General features: G+C 31.7%; 1 protein-coding gene and 1 long non-coding RNA gene across 4 annotated transcripts; both read right to left on the bottom strand.

Moving 5' to 3' along the window:
- Positions 1 to 3050: 3050 nt before the first annotated feature.
- LOC131630167 (uncharacterized) lies at positions 3051 to 7551 on the bottom strand. Of its 3 annotated transcripts, XR_009292262.1 has the most exons (4): positions 7275 to 7551; positions 4305 to 5398; positions 3784 to 3858; positions 3051 to 3687 (listed from the first exon to the last, which is right to left on the bottom strand). XR_009292262.1 is itself a non-coding variant. In XM_058900961.1 (3 exons), the coding sequence occupies exons 1-3, from the start codon at positions 7377 to 7379 to the stop codon at positions 3562 to 3564; spliced, it is 306 nt and encodes a 101-aa protein (XP_058756944.1). In that variant the 5' UTR covers positions 7380 to 7551; the 3' UTR covers positions 3051 to 3561. The 3 variants fall into 3 exon arrangements, 1 of the variants encoding a protein (XP_058756944.1); XR_009292261.1 differs by having other exon boundaries at positions 4305 to 7551; XM_058900961.1 differs by lacking the exon at positions 4305 to 5398.
- An 8093-nt stretch (positions 7552 to 15644) lies between these two features.
- Positions 15645 to 16746, bottom strand: LOC131630197 (uncharacterized). The gene is made up of 3 exons (XR_009292277.1): positions 16272 to 16746; positions 15833 to 15937; positions 15645 to 15750 (listed from the first exon to the last, which is right to left on the bottom strand). It is a non-coding gene; the product is annotated as an uncharacterized LOC131630197 (long non-coding RNA).
- Positions 16747 to 17135: the final 389 nt, after the last annotated feature.

Here is a 17135-nt window from a genome sequence, read left to right as displayed (position 1 = left end):
TAACTATAAGATAATTTTCTGAATATAATCACGTGATTGTTGCACACACGCACGCTTTTGGGGTAACCTCTCTGTTGCCTTGTTGCCTGTTGCCTGTTGCCTGTTGCCTTTGTGTTTTTTGCAGAATAAGCCATGTCCCTCGAATATGAGGATACCTCAGCCATGTTGCCTCGATAAAAAGGTCACGACCCTAAATGATGCTGCCTTCGATACACAAATGACCTCGACCCTCGGAAGTTGCCTACGGAAAAAGGCTGAGGTATCTTCTGGTTGCCTAACGAAAAATGGCTTATTCTGATCCTTGCCTTAGACTACCTGCCCCTCTATGGCATGGGACAGTCTTATGGCAAAGGATGCTTCGACGACCCTTCAACCTCCAAACGAAAGGCTTCCTGCCCTCTTATGGCAAGGATTGACCCTTTCATTCTGAAAAGGCTAAAAAGAGACCTATCATCTGAGTTTAAGGTAATTGCCCCTAATTGCCTTGCAATGCTCATCTTTAATATTCTTTCTCACAATTCTTCGAAAACTGGCTACGCTCATTTACGAGCTAAAGTCCACTTTTTTCTTTCATCTACCTTTTAAAAAAACAAACGAGCAAGCAAAGCAATTAAGAGCCCATGGAAAACCATGGATGCAAAGGGTGCCTTACACCTTCCCTTTGCATAAATTACCCCCCGAACTTAGATTTCTTAAAAGGTTTTTTTCTGTTTCTTTTTGCCTTTCCGAACCTGTTTGGATAAAATAAAAGTCGGTGGCGACTCTTGCTTACCGCGACATTCCGATTAATAAAAAGTCAGTTCACCGTATTACAATGCAGAACACGTAAATCACCTCTTTTCATTGAAGATACAGTTGTTCACGCGAATGACATGCTAATCCATCTAAATTAATCTGAAGGCTAATCTTATTCCACGTTTCACATGCATTTAGTTGTAAACCATTTCTCATATTTAAAGAGAAAGTGTGTCACTTCACAAGTATTCAAATCCTCTCTCATTCGAACATAATTTTTCACTATCATAATAACTTGAGCGTTGAAAGACTAACTTTGCAGGTCAACTCTACTCCATTGCGTCAAAGGCTCACAACATCCACAACAAGCTATGCATTTTCATTTTTCGATCCACTTATCTCTACCATAGAACATTGACTCCGTAAGTGGGAATCAACTTCTAATTGCTACAATTTTCCACTATCAAATCGTACGTTGGAGAATCTACCAAACATATCAATATTGTAAACTTTATTTTTGTTTGAAAGAAACTAGTTCAAAGTACTATAAGACATGTGTCATATCCAACAAAAGTACTATGACAAACAAGAAACTACCTCAAGAATCACAAAGAAAGGAGCTATTAGAAAAGCTTGAGAATGATTATCCAAAAAAGACGGTGCACGTTTCTGAACGAAAACAACCGAAGATTAATGAATTGTGAAAATATACACGTCACGTACTACAAGAAATTTGACTTGTAGCGACGGCATAATTCCATAGATAAATGAAGAAAAACCGTGGGTATAGACCATAAAACATATACCAACGGACATTATGTTCTGTGTACTTTGATTATCTTATACCCACGGAAATTTTACGTCCCAATATCCTATAGCTACGGAAATTTAAGACCGTTGGACAAAATCTCAGTCCTATACCCACAGAGATTAAGGGTCTGTTTGAAATAGTTTTTGTTTTTAGTTTTTAAAAACTGAAAAGTAAAAATCAAAACACAATTTAGCCATTTTAGTTTTTTGCTTTTAAAAACTGAAAAATTGTGAAGAGTTTTTAAAAACACATTTGTAAAATATTATATTCAAACAAGTATTTAGTTTTTAAATTTTCAAAAACTAAAATAGAGGTTTTAAAAAGCCTTTCAAATAGAGCCCTAACACTTTAATATATTTGTTTACCCACACATTTGTCTGTTGGTATAGCTTTTTGGCTATATTTTTTTCTCACATTTTATTAATAATAATAATAAAAAAAATATTATGTTTTATTAATAATAATAGTTTGTCAATATTTTTTATACATATGCCCGCTATAATTATAAAAGTAAATTTCTATTTTATTAATAACCTAATAAGTCTTACAAAACATCTCAAATTAACAAAGTATATTAAAATAAAAAAAAAAGACACTTAAGTAAATGCTTCAAAATAAAATTGCACCAAATATCTTAGAGTATAACAATATGACAGCCACTGTTTGCTTCTAATCCATCATAAAATTATAAATCTAAAAACTAACAACCACCTAAATATGATATAAAGTGCAATATGATATAAAACCAAATCCAATTAGATAGTAGTAGTCACCAAAACCAGTCAAATAAGAAAACAAAGAACTCACAACACAACACATGACAAAAAACACATCCAGTATAAAATCAGCGTCTAATCTTTCTCTCGAGTGAAGACCCATTTTGGTCCCTCACAAAAACTACAGAACCCAAATTAGTCCTCCACAAAAAATAGGACCCGATTTAATCCCTTACAAAATATAACCGGGTCATATTAGTCCTTCTGGGGATATTTTTTTCAAACCGGTTTTTTCTTCTACTTTTAAACCGTGACTGGACCGCCAAGTCGTATTTTATTTTTCATTTTTATTTTTTAAATACTAAATTGATTTTTATTTTTAATTTCGATTTTATTTTTAAACAATTCAGATTTTAAAATATAAAAAAAGATAAGATTTGTTCTGAGAAGGAATCGAACTCAAGACATTTAGGTCACATCCTATGCCTTTACCACTATATCAACATACATTGATGACAAATAATTGACATGATTTATAGTAATATTAAACAATTCTGAATTTAAAACAAAAAATATAAATTTTGATATCTACGGGGTCTCAAACCCAAGTCCTTTCAAATTAAATGGTAGTCACTTTATTGTAAATATGAAAAGTAATCTAAGAGGGGTTGCATGAATTAGATTAATTGATATTAGTGAATTTTTCTCGATAATGAATGTTAACAATGTTTTGATTTTTTTGAAACTATTATAACAATTTCGAAAAAATTATAACAATATTGCTAACATTCATAATCGAGAAAAATTCACTAATACCGATTAATCTAACTGATTCACCCGCTCTTAAATCACTTTTCATATTTACAGTGAAGTGACTATCATTAAATTTGAAGGGACTTGAGTTTGAGACCTCATGGGTACAAATTTTATATTTTATATTTTAAATTTATAATTGTTTAATATTACTATAAATCATGCGAATTATTTGTCACAAGTGTACGTTGGCATAGTGGTAAAGGCATAGGATGTGACCTAAATGTCTTAAGTTCGATTCCTTTTCAGAACAAATCTTATCTTTTTTTGTATTTTAAAATCCAAATTGTTTAAAAATAAAATCGAAATTAAAAATAGAAATCAATTTAGTATTTAAAAAATGAAAAATAAAATACGACTTGGCGGTCCAGTCACGGTTTAAAAGTAGAAGAAAAAACCGGTTTGAATAAAATATCCCCAGAAGGACTAATATGACCCGGTTATATTTTGTAAGGGATTAAATCGGGTCCTATTTTTTGTGGAGGACTAATTTGGGTTCTGTAGTTTTTGTGAGGGACCAAAATGGGTCTTCACTCCTTTCTCTCTTTGATCTTCGTTAGTGGAAGGACTTGGAGAATTCCTTTGGTCAGGGGAACTAGAAGCATTTGTTACCTATAAAAAATAAAACAAAAAAATTTACAAATTCAATAAAGTTAATGTTTTGATAATATTCTAAAATATGAACTCAAAGAATAAAATAAAATATACCTGTCTTGCAGCTCGTAAAATGTCATTCACATCTTCTCCAGCAAATCTATATATAACTGAACAAAAGTGTTGACACTGTAAAAACAACCATGCAAAAAAACTTAAACTTAAAAAATGGTTGAAATACCACTTCTTGTACCAGTTTCACAATAAACTAGTGATGAAGTAACTAATATTGAAATATCATATATAACCAAACAAAAATGTTAACAATGTAATTGCAAACAAGCCAATACTACTAGCAACAAGATTTATGATAAGGTCCATAAAGCTAACAAAAAAAATGATATAGTCACCATGTTAGGGGACTAAAGAGCTAATGAAAAAATTACAATTCAAATAGTAATAAGTTGTGGACTCAAATGCAGTGACCATACTAAAAAAATGATATAGTCAGATGTGCCAGCTTATAAAGTTAGAATCAAAGTGACACACAAAAACTCTAAATAACAAATTCTCCAAAATCAGAAGGTAACAAAGCAGCAAACCAAAAGACACATATGAATGAAAGAAAATCTTACAATCAATCTTGCTGCTTTTCTCAATTGAGGAAGATTATAAGGAATTAGGATGGTAGGCCAACTGCTATGAGTTATACACATAGTCTAAAAAGGATTAAATCCATCAGAAGCCACCCCTAATCGAACATTACGTGGATCTAACGAAAATGTTGGATATCAGGAGTTAAATTCCTTCCAAGCAAGTGATTCAGCCGGATGCCTAAGAGAACCATCATTCAATCTACTCTCATGGTGCCATCTCATTGATTCAGATATTTTAGATGACATGAATAACCTCTACAACCTTGGTTTTAAAGGAAACCAACGAAGGATTTTTGCGGGTAAGTTCTTCCGCTTTTCAGAAGTCTCTTTTCCATTAGCTTGTACATCCTCATTTGTTGTTTTCCACCTTGAAGTACCACACTTTTAACATATTTGGTCATTGATATGTTTATCCCAATACAATAGGCAATCATTGGGACAAGCATGGATCTTTTCATACCCCATTCCTAACCCTAAAATCATCTTCTTTGTTTCATAGTATGACTTTGGTAAAACATTTCCTTCTGGTAGAGCATCTCTCAATAAATCTAATAACATAGAAACTGACTTGTCGCTCCACCCATGAAGACACTTTAAAAGATATAAATGCAAAGGATAGTTTGCTATACTTCTTACAATTTGGATATAGAAATTGCTCATTCTCTTTCACCAATTTGTAAAATTTAACATTTTCTCCTACTTCTGGATTCCTTTTACCTTCACCAGAAAATGTAGGCATTGCAAAACCATCATGAATTAACCCATCCATATCATGCCCCATTTCAAAATGTTGTTCATTGGTGTCACTTGAAGTTATGGGTTTCTCACCATGAAATATCCATTGTGTATAACCTCTAAGGAATCCACGACGCAAATTAATTAAGTGTTCATAAACACTTGAGCGAGTATGTGACTTACAGTTGGCACATTTTATACAAGGACACAGTATTTTTTCATTTTCTTCAGACTTTTGAAAAGCAAATTCAAGAAATTCATTAACCCCTCGAATATATTCTTCACTTTGTTTTGATAGATCAAGGATCCACTCTCTAGACTCCATTTGACAAAATTAACTGAAACATTTCCATTTAATTAACAAAAACAAATGAAAGAGCCAGTGCAACAGTTATTCAAGATATACCAAATCAAAAAACAATTATATTTTTCTATTTTCTATTCCAAATCACAGCCAGACAAATATTTATTACACTAATATTGAGTGGAATTTTATAAATCAGATATTTTTTTTAATAAATAAAAAAATATCCAACATGATTTCTAGGTAGTATCATTGCCATAAAGAATAAAAAAATCCCTTCTTAAAATTATAAGTCCGTAGATCATTTTCTAAAATTCCAAAATTTCTAACATATAAGCTCTTCCATCAGTAGTGAACTAAGATCCAAACATATAAGCTATTAAATTATAAATAGGTTGATTAGAGTGTTTCTATGATGAATCCGATTGGCTAATACTAGATACATTTTCCTAAACAACTATCAAATTTTGACCTTCTTTTGAACACAAATTCGATAAGTAGGTGCTGGGCCATGGTGTTTCACAAATTTGATGAGTATTCCATTGCTTAGCTAGGGAAAGGTATTATGTGAGATGAAAACAAATGGATTTAGTTGTTTAAATAATAATCCTCTAACAGGGAATGTGATAATATTTAATATAATATATAACTATAATTTGTAAACATGAAAATCTAGAGGACAAGGTAAGAAATATAAATATAATCTATAACTATAATGAAATTGAAAAAAAAATTGAGTGAGTTCTTTTTAATTTCATTTCAATACAAGAAGATAAGTAGGGGTGGACAAAAAACCGAATCCAATCCAAACTGATTTAACCAACAATAAAAACCGGTTTAACCGACAACATATATGGTTTGGTTTGGATCTCAAAACTGTTTTACTAAAACCGGTTTATTTTTTTAAAACCGGTTTACATATGATTTGGTTTGGTTCTAAATCGGTTTACATGATGTAGTATAATTGACAACTCTTTAGTTGTTATCTACAAGTTTAATAATAATTAAATAATAATATATTAAATGAAAAGATCTCGAAACTCAAAATTTACTATGACTATATTGATTGAACAAAACAATTAATACTCTGAATTTTGACAGAATAATGTCCTTTGCTTTGGAAAGTTGAAGTGACAATTCAACTATTTTATTAATTAACCTTCTCAAAGATTCATTTACCCAAACTTTTATTTTCTGCTTTTCCACTTTTCATTAGTTTCTAGTTCTACACTCCACCACACATTGTTTAGATAAAATCTAATTGAAATCACTTCTCTCTCTCTAAAGCATATGTTTGCTAATTGCTCATCAATTTCTTCTACTGCTATTTTCTAAAAATCCAGAGACAAATAAACTTCTTTTTCTCACTTGATTTTTCCTACAACATGGTGTGTAAGCAACCAATCAACACATACCATTTCACTTGATACTTTTGCTTGTTAACTTCTTCTCCTGTTATATTCTAAAAACAAGATCTAAGTGAATTTCTTCTTCTGAAATTTGTGTAATGTTATCCCTCCACTGTGTGTTACAACCCTACTATGCCACCATAATTCTACCAAATCTAATGCAAAACTAAGAGCTATACAAAAAAGATGAACCTCTTAAGTGTATTTTGTGAAAAAACTACAATCAGAGATCAGATCTGCAACTTAGAAACCCAGAAGATGAAAACGAAAAATCTATGTAATAAATTGAACTAACCTAACCGAACCACAGTAAATCCTGCTTTTTCCGCAACACTCAAAACCAGTATACATAATTTTTTACAGAACTTATATTTTCAGCAACTACTAGTATAAGAAAGATTTTCACATTTTAAAAATTTATTTATATAGAGTGGAAATTATTAAATCAGATCGATCTTCAAACAGAGTGACAGGTAAAGAATTTTAGGGTTAGTTTTGTACCTGAAGCTTCAGACCTTGATGTCGATTACAAAGCAAAATCCCTTGTTTTAAATACCTAATTGTCAAAGGAAGAATGATAACAAGAGTAATTAGGGCAAGACTCATCACAAACCACTAAGATAAACAATTGTTTCTGATGTGAGGATGGCAACACGTGAAGCAGGAGAACGGTAAGGAAAATCAAAACAGCGGTGAGAACATGAGAGAAAACGAGTTTTGATAATCTATTTTGATTTTAGATTTGTTTGGGATAGAAAAGTTTTTGTTAGGAGCGAAATGAAACGTGGAAATATGGGTCAAGGAGGGAAATCAAAAGACATTAGCGCATATATTTTGGCGGAAGTGGAAAATAAAAAAATAAAAAAGGTTTTCATTATTGTGTTAAAAATAAAGGTACATAGTTAATTTAAAATATAAGTTAATATCCATTTTCTTTTAAAAATTTATTAAATATATTTATTTTATTTATAAAAATTAAATATACTAAAATAATTTTAATTTTTAATTATATTTATAGGTAAATAAATTTAATTTTAAATTATATTGTATTATATAATTAAAATACTAAAAAAATAAGTGAAGATGAATTTTCCTACCATGGAACCTATACCCACGGAACCTTATAAGTTATTTTCTAACATATGATACTGTCATACCCCAAAATTTTCCCAACATACTTATTCATATTTCAGTCCATCTGACTTTCAAACGCTCAAAGATACAAAAGAAGGAAGCATGCAATCTCTCTCTTGAACAACAGCCTCTAAATTAGGGTTTTTGATTTAATCAAGGAATTTGAACTTCTGATACCTCAAGTGGGTTCTATGATCTCTCATATGATTCAAAGTACCCTCATACCAAGTTTCAAGCCCTGATTCAAAAGATTTCTCACTCAAGAGGTTTTGATCCAAAACGATTACGCCATGGTGTTCGCAAGGCTTGGTTTGATGGATCTGGGTAATCTTTGTTTGTGTTTGGTTCACCTTTTGTAGGTTTCAAAGTCGTATGCATGTGGAGGAAGAACCTGCGGAAAAATCCGCAGGTAAATCCGAAGAAAATTTTGCGGTTAAATCCGCATCGTTCAAGGAGGAAGAAGGTGAACAGTGCGAAGCTTCCTCTCAGCCACGCGTGGAGCGTCTGTATTTGCTGGTCAAAAGTCTTGATCCTCTCTCCATTTCTGATTCGCTATTCAGCGCCACATAAGCCCAGTTTGACTCGGTTTGAACCAATAATTTACCTTTTATATTTTTGTATATATTATTCTGAAGTGGTATTTTTAACAAGGAAAAAATGCAGCGCATGTGGTAACGCGCGTGTTTAGGTGACTAAAGGGTCCAGGGATTGATCCCTGGCCCTTGTTTGTTTTTTTTCATGAATTAACATTCTGCAGATCCTACGCAACAAGCCTACGCGCGCTCACCATACGTACTCACATCCAGACCATAGGATCATATCACAATCAGATCTAAAGGCCAGAAGCACGCTTCCCTACCATGCATCTTCAAAGCGAATCACATAGGATCACTCCCAGGTTTATCTTTTTATTTTTATATTTTATTTATATAATTATTTAATTTACTTAATATATTTTTAATATATATAAAATTTTACTTTCAAAATTAATTAATAATAAAATTAATATTAAGATTTTATTTATTATTCGTTTCGATCGAATTAATCGGTCACGATGCTTAATAATCAATTATTTAATTAACTAAATAATCTATCTAAATAGGGTTATTTACTAAAGGGTTTTAACCGATTCAATTGGTTACGATGATTAGTACTCCCTCCTTAATTCGTTATTCGTTTTAATCAAACCTATTGATTATGATGGTTAACGATGAATAAATTACTTCAAAGAATTTTAAATTTATTTGCTAATGGTGATAATCGAATCAATCGGTTAGAATAATTAGCAATACTTTATTTTATTTGTTAATTATGGTGATCAAATCTATTGATCATCGCGATTAATAGAAAATGTTATAATTAGGGTTGTACGCCATATTAAAACACAATTTCTCTTACAAAATTACAAACTACAAATTTCAAAACTGCGATAAGGTAATTCAAAATACCTTGCAAACTATGAATTTCAAAACTGCAATAAGGTAATTCTAAATACCTTCATACCTTCATATTAAATCTAAGGTGTACAACCCTACCCCGAACTACGTAGACTCTGGTCCTCCCTAAGGAGGTACGTAGGCACTTGGATAACCAAGGCGAGTTCCCTTCCCCAAAATTCTAATTACGTTCTAATTTTACCATTCACTCTTTAGCCACGAACCTTTGCCTTAAACTTAAAACCTTAGGAAAGGATTAAGGGTGCCTAACACCTTCCTTTGACCTGATTTTAATAACTCACCCAGAATTGTCTATAACTTCGTAGGGTTTCCTATTCACCCTGGTAGAATAGGTGGCGACTCTAAAAAGCTAATTTTTTAGGGCAGGTTGCTACAGTTATCGCTGAGGCTTTAGGCATGATTGCTGGTGTACTGGGAGGAAATGTCGATGGAGCTGGGATCAGTGCTGACAAGTAATTGGGGAGTTTTCAGATGAACAATCCTCCATTGTTCAAGGGCACTCACGATCCAGAAGTTGTCAGAAGTGACTGAAGGAAATTGAAAGAATCTTCAGAGTCATTGATTGTGCTGATAACCTGAAAGTGAGGTATGGTACTCCATTTTCATTTGTTAAGTAGTGAATAATTAAATACTTTGATGTTTTTAACCCCTAATTCCCCTTTCAAAAGGTAAAATTACATTCTTCCAACTAACCCAAAGAATCTTCCTTTTCTCTTCCACCCCACCGCCTAAAAAAAAATTGCGTTGGATCCTATTAAACTCTTTCACCTCCTTCTTTGGCATTTTGTAAAAAGACATAGTGAATATGGTCAAAGCAGAAATAATAGACTGCAATAGAGTAATCCTACCTCCCAAATTGAGGAAGCAATTTTTACAACCCCCAACCGATTCTTCATTTTCACCAATAAAGGATTCCAAGTCGTATCCTTCCTAGGATCAAAACCAATGGGAATACCAATGAAATAAAATTTTCTCTCCTCCACTTTACAAGTACTGGTGCGGCTTCTAAAAACGGACCCCTTGAACTAATACCTATCAATTTACTTTTATGACAATTAATTCCAAGGCCCGACACAATTTTAAATGCCCGAATCACCGCCTTAATCGCCCAAACATGCTTCCACGTCCCTTCTCCTACAAGAACCTTTTATGGATAAATCCCCAACTTCAGTGGATTTCCTCACTAAGCCCGAAAGACCTTTCGCCTCTAAAAAATAAAGAAAAGGTGAGAGGGGGTCACTTTGTCTCAACCCTCGGAACACTTCGAATTCTTTGGTAGAACTACCATTAACAAGAACCGACATCTTACTATTAAAAACCAATAACTCAATCCATCCCATCCATCTTCCCCCAAAACCCATCCTTTTCATCATATATCGCCAATAACTTCAACTAACTTTATCATAAGCCTTCTCGAAATCCAGTTTAATAAGCAAACAGTCTCTTTCTTCTTTTCTATCATAATCCACCACTTCATTCGCCACTATAAGGAAGAAGATTAACACAATTTGGTTCGCTACTTCTTGGTGTATATGGATTATGTGAAATGCAATAATCTTTGATAATGTTTCATATAGTTTTGATAAGGTGTATTTCAATATTTTGTATTTTTCTTGGAGTTGGTTTGCTAGTTCTAATCCGCTTTCGCCTCCTAGTTTCTACAATTGGTATAAAGTACCAATGGATTGTTTCAATCATGTGTAACTTCTCTGTATTGTAAGGGTTTCACCCCTAGTGCGAGTTCTTATAATCAATTGCCTATTAAAAAAACAGTACTTTGTTATCATCAAAACTCAAGGAGTATCAATAGATTTTGTTCTTACGATAATTTATTTGATTAAATTCTTTGGTAAATTATGCGCGAGATTTAGGGTGTTACAAGGTAGGAGAAGGGTTATATATGATAGACGATATTGGTTTCAAACAACTTGGAATGAACATTTGTGAAACAATAAATATGATTCTTCAGCTTTAGATATTTGACTGGAATAGAACAACATACATTATTTTTTATTTATATTTTCTAAGATGGATAAATTGTAAAACTAAAATAATTATTAATTTTTTATTTGAACAAATTTTAATTTTGGAATTGTTATGATAGATCTGCAATTTATTATTTAATTTATAAATTAATGATAGACACAACTCATTTTACATTCCAAAATGAATTTTTCATTTAAACTAAATCATTATTTTTTGATATATTAAAAGAATATCCATAAAATTTTAGATGATTAACATTGTATTGAAAATAATATTATAATTTAAAAATCATTAAAAAAAATAACAAAAGTATAGGCCGGTTCCTTTTAACTTTAAAAAAATGAACTTTTTTATTTTAAAATTATTTTATAAAATAATTTTATAAAAATTTTAAAAGTATTTTGAAATTTATTTTTTATAAATTGAGAAATTTTAATATCCAAAATCTTACTTTATTTATAAAAATATGTATCTCAAAATAACTTTTAATGAAAACCTATTTTAAAAATGTTTACAAATTTAAGAAATTTTAATATCCAAAATAATAATAAAAATATTGAAATATTCTAAATAATTATTTAAAATATGTTTTTAACAAATATTTGTAATTTTTAAAGAAGAGAAACATACAACACCATACAAATTATTTTTAAAATTTTGAAACGAAAAAATCTTATATAATTATTAAAAAAAATAGCTGAAACAAATTAGAGCTATATATGATATTAATTCATTATTTTCCTTAAAAAAACAAATTATTATAACCTTAATTTTAAAAGTGTAACAAACTAATCCTATAAAATCCGCCTTCTATGTAGATTAAATATTAGACATTCAATCCAAAGTTTTAATAAGGAGTGTTACTAAAAGACTAAATAATAAAATAATATTTGAAATTATTGTAACAAACTATTCCTATAAAACGAGTGTAACAAATTTTTTTTGTAGACTTACTAGCTAAAATACTAAAAAATAAATACGTTTAATATTTTTTATTCAATTTTATAAACCAAAATTCTTTTGAAGTTTATTTTAAATTAACAGTGAGGTAGCAACGACAAACACAGTGTGAAAAAAGATGGTTACATAATTTAAAAGTCAAGTCAATAGATTTCAATTATTTATAATCTTAGTTTCATATCTCTTTAACAAACTTTTCCTTAAAAAAATAACAGCCTTTATCTAACTAATCTACCTATTTAATGGAGAATCACAAAATTATAATTCATTCTTTAAACTCATTTTCATATAAAAAGTCACAAGAAAAAGCCTAATTCAGATAGTTACTACTCGCATACAGTAAAATGAATCCATCCAAAGTAACGTTGTCACCAATATCAAAACCAAAGAAAAACCATGATTACAAAATGAAAGGTGAAAATATAAGTTACACAAGTAACAACATGATACTCTTAAAAACGGCAATGAAGAACTCAATGAAGAACAAAGGAGGGTTGGAGGCTAAGCTTGCAAATAAAATGTTTATACAATCCAAACGTGTATCGAAAACTCAATGTTATCTTCGTCGTCAAAACTTTCAAACCAAGCCGTCTAGATTATCCATCATGTCTACCGTACAAGAAGAAGACCCGTCCGTCTCACCGATGCCATCTAAGATACACAAAGGTGAAAATATAAGATACACAAGTAACGACATTATACTCTTTAATACGGCAATGAAGAATTTAATCAAGAACAAAAGAGTGTTGGAGGCTAAGCTTGCAAATAAGAGGGCTATAGAGTCCAAACGGGTATGGACAACTCAATGTTATCTTCGTCGTCAAAACTTTCAAACAATATCGTCTAGATTATCCATCATGTCTACCATCCAAGAAGAAGACTCGTCCGTCTCACCAATGCCATCTAAGATACACAAGAGTGAAAATATAAGTTACACAAGTAACGAAATTATACTCTTGAATACGGCAATGAAGAATTTAATGAAGAACAAAAGAGTATTGGAGGCTAAGCTTGCAAATAGGAGGGCTATAGAGTCCAAAAGGGTATCGACAACACAATCTTATATTCAAAACTTTCAAACCAGGACGTCTAGATTATCTATCATGCCAACCATCCAAGAAGAAGAAGAAGACTTGCCCATCTCACCATTGTCGTCTAAGCTATGTTAAGTAGACTTAGGAAAGTTTTGATAATATTGGTACCGTCCTAACACCCAAAATTCCCTAAGTATGTGTGTCCGATTTGAATAACCATTATGCCGAGACCTCGAGTTCTAAGTTTTGAAGTAGCCTCTTAAGTAGTTTATACTAGCAGTCGGCACCATCTTAAGCACGTCTACGTTTGGCGGTCGATGAATATAAGTGAATGATCCTGAAAAATAACGAATGAATGTTCGATTAAATTGAAAAAAAAAAGGGAATACACCTTCTAAGTTAGGTGACTCTCACCCGGTCATTTAGCCCAACGGTTGTTGATTCTAAAAAAAAAAAAGTAACGCCCATTGTTAGTTGGTCCATTGGTCTCTGGTATTGGACTCGGTAGGGCGGATTACGGTCCGATCCCCCACAATTGCGATGGGTTATAAAAAGGGGTGTGCCACTTTTGTAACCAGAACCCTGTGCTAATGAAAAGGATCATAGTCGTAAACGGTTTCCTTACTATGATTGTGTACGGATAACGGGCTTAATGTGATTGCACTAGAATGAAAAAGAGGTGAAAAAGAACAAAGAGTGTAGGTCGAGTTACAATGGCATAATTCGGATTGGTTTTGCATAGGAGGGAGTTTTTGTCTGCAAAATGCGGATATGTGTCACTACGGTATCCTTGTTATCAATATCTATTACCTATCTATTTAGCACTAGCCTGACAGCCTCGGGAGAGTTTGGTTTGTTGTTGTTTTTCTAGTATGGAACCTATGTAATGTGCATAATGAGATGAAATAAATTTGTAGAGTTTTATTGGTGAGCCACTTTAATTTTTTATTTAATTTTTTATTAAGCTTGCAAATGCAACCAACAACTTTTATTCATCGAATAAGCTTGGACATTGTTATGAAAGAGTGGAGAAACCATATATAATAAAATGTGTTTTTTTAATGAAATTTGAAGAACACACAAAAAAAGAAAACATTAGCAGACTTGTGGCCTCGCCCTCATGGTTGAAAAACATGATGACTTTGTGAATGAAAAGTTTCCTTAAAAGGCAACATCACTAATTTTGTTTGCAGTTATAGATATCAATAATAGATGTTCCATCCATAATGAAGTTATTCACCGAAAATTGAACGACTTTGTAGCAGTTGAACTGTTAACTTTTAATTCTAACGGAAAAAGCTACAATAACTAACTAATGAATTTGAACACTCCTCGTGCCAAAAGCCAATGCATCTAAGTGATTCAAGAGTTCAGTAATAAAATGCTGACAAATAGAACCGATGATATGCAGAATACTAGCTCGCACTCAACAACACAAACAGCATCATTTAGCCCTTATCAACTTCATTCTACCATACAATAAAATCCAATTTGTGGCAACAAACAATACTTCACATTATTCTCACTTCCCCAACCCAAGACTAAAAATTGCGTAAGTAACATTCATTTGACAATACATCACCTTTCACATTACAACCTAACAAAAAAAAAAACTTGAAAGACTTTACAAACCACCAATTTCAAAAACATGTCAATTTTTGTAATCTGACAAACTATGCTATACTTCATCTTACCTAAACACCAAGAAACAGTTAATGGCTTACCTTAAAAATAAAATTTAATAGGTACATTATATGTTCATACACCAAAACACACTCACCTCTAACCAAGCAAAAAACGAACAATTTTTAAGTCTCTAGTACTTTGGAATGTTAGCATAATATATTTTACAAATTGGAACTCACAATTGTTGAAGTTTTTTGAATGTTGCATAACATACAGAACAAATATATGTTGCACCTCTTATATTCATAAATTTTAACTTAATGTTAAAATGTTGAAGATTGGGAAAATGTTGGAGTATTTCTAACAAGGACCTACACTCCCTCTTCAATAAGCTAATTCAAAAAGTAAGTTCCATGTGAGTCAAATTGTGAAACATGGGAAGTGGTTTCCAAGTCATCCCCCATACCTGCGTGACTTTCACACAATAGAACGTTAAAAATGTATACTCTATTTGATATCTTATGAGCATATAGATTAAAAAATTAGTTAATTAATGTATACTCAATGCAAATAGTGAATATTCAATAGGAAGCTGACTTTAAATCAATATTTTAATATTGGAATTTCGTTTGGGCATATAAAAATCTTAGTTGCAAGTATCAAGATGTTCATTTATGAGACTTACAGGTTACTACAATTAAAAATTGATATCTTCCAAAAGCGATGTGACCAGAATGCCATGCATTTCCTTTACTTGGATCTTTCGAAAGCTTCTCAAGCCTGCAGATAATCAACTAGTGTTTCAATAAATTTGCTTCCCCCACAATGAAAACAAACAAAAAAATGTACAAGTGATTTTCACCTCAAACCATAGAGAATTAACTTGATGAGATCATTTTATTTCAGCTTCAACAGGATGAGAGGGCTGGTCATCATCTGCATCTGTTGGTAAAGTTAATTTCTTATCCTGAAACAGAAAAATAAGACTTTTATACTCTCACAAAACACAAACTAAAGTAGCCATTCCTTCCATTAAATAGATTCATTTCCTTCTTTTTCATTCATTCAAAAGCCACAAAGATCAAGTTCAAAATCAGATATGACAGAATTTGAAAGGATCTTCTAGATTCCATATCCCAGTTTACATTAACACAATTCCGTTTCAAAAAAAAACAAAACAAAACATCATAATTAGAAATCCCTAATTATCAAAAACCCCAATTCCTTAAACAAAATAAGATGAATTTCGAGATATAATTTGGAAAGTACTGTGACATATTCATAGGTGAGGATTTACTTACATATTCTTTGTGTCAGAGTTGTAGTGATTGAGTATTGCAACAAAAGGGTTGTAGTGTTCGAGTATTGCAACAAAAGAGCTAGACAAGAGCGAGATTAGATGGTTTATGGGATTTCTTGTAAGAACAAAATGACGAAGCTCAACCAACAATAATGCAAATGGACAAGGACAACTACTATGGAGGGCAGCATGACAAAATACGGCTACAGAGTAAGGCGAGATCGAATACAGTAACGGCAAGACAGAGAGATACAAGAACCTTTGTAAATATTTCTAGAAACTAATCAAAAGATTTTGGAACGTAGATTGAATTGATTTTAGGATATTTGATTTATGGGTACAGTTCATTTTGGTTTTAGGGATTTTGAGTTTCAAAATTGGGGCTGAATTTGACGGGGAAAAGAGGGCTATGAGTTGAAATGATAAAGAAGGCGAGTGTTCTAAGTTTGAATGATGAAGAAGGTTTGATGCATGAATTTTTTTAGGTAGAAGGTTTAAGGATAGAAAGATGGAAGGGTGAAGTACGTAAACAAGGTGGAATGAAAAGAGTTCAATTCCTAAAGAAATTTGTTTCGTGAGTTTTTGTAGTTTTTTCTAGACATACATGTAATAGCGCTTTTAAAAATCGCTAACAAAGAGGCATTGCTATCATAGCGTTTTATTAAAAAGAGATAACAAAGGGGCATCATTATAATAGCGCTTGATCAAAAAGCGCTAATAAAACCCTTTCTTAATTATTATTATTTTTGTCAACACGCGATTTCAAAGTAAGGGTTAATATAGAGGCCGATATTTGATAGCACCCAACCAAAAAGCGTTATTATTGGTTTTCTTGTCAAATTTTTAATACCGGTTTACTAAAAAG

Source organism: Vicia villosa, unplaced genomic scaffold (assembly GCF_029867415.1).
Source record: "Vicia villosa cultivar HV-30 ecotype Madison, WI unplaced genomic scaffold, Vvil1.0 ctg.000655F_1_1, whole genome shotgun sequence".
Classification (NCBI taxonomy): Eukaryota; Viridiplantae; Streptophyta; class Magnoliopsida; order Fabales; family Fabaceae; genus Vicia; species Vicia villosa.
The sequence above is the reverse complement of the archived record's forward strand: the minus strand, read 5'-3'. Positions and strand labels throughout refer to the sequence as shown.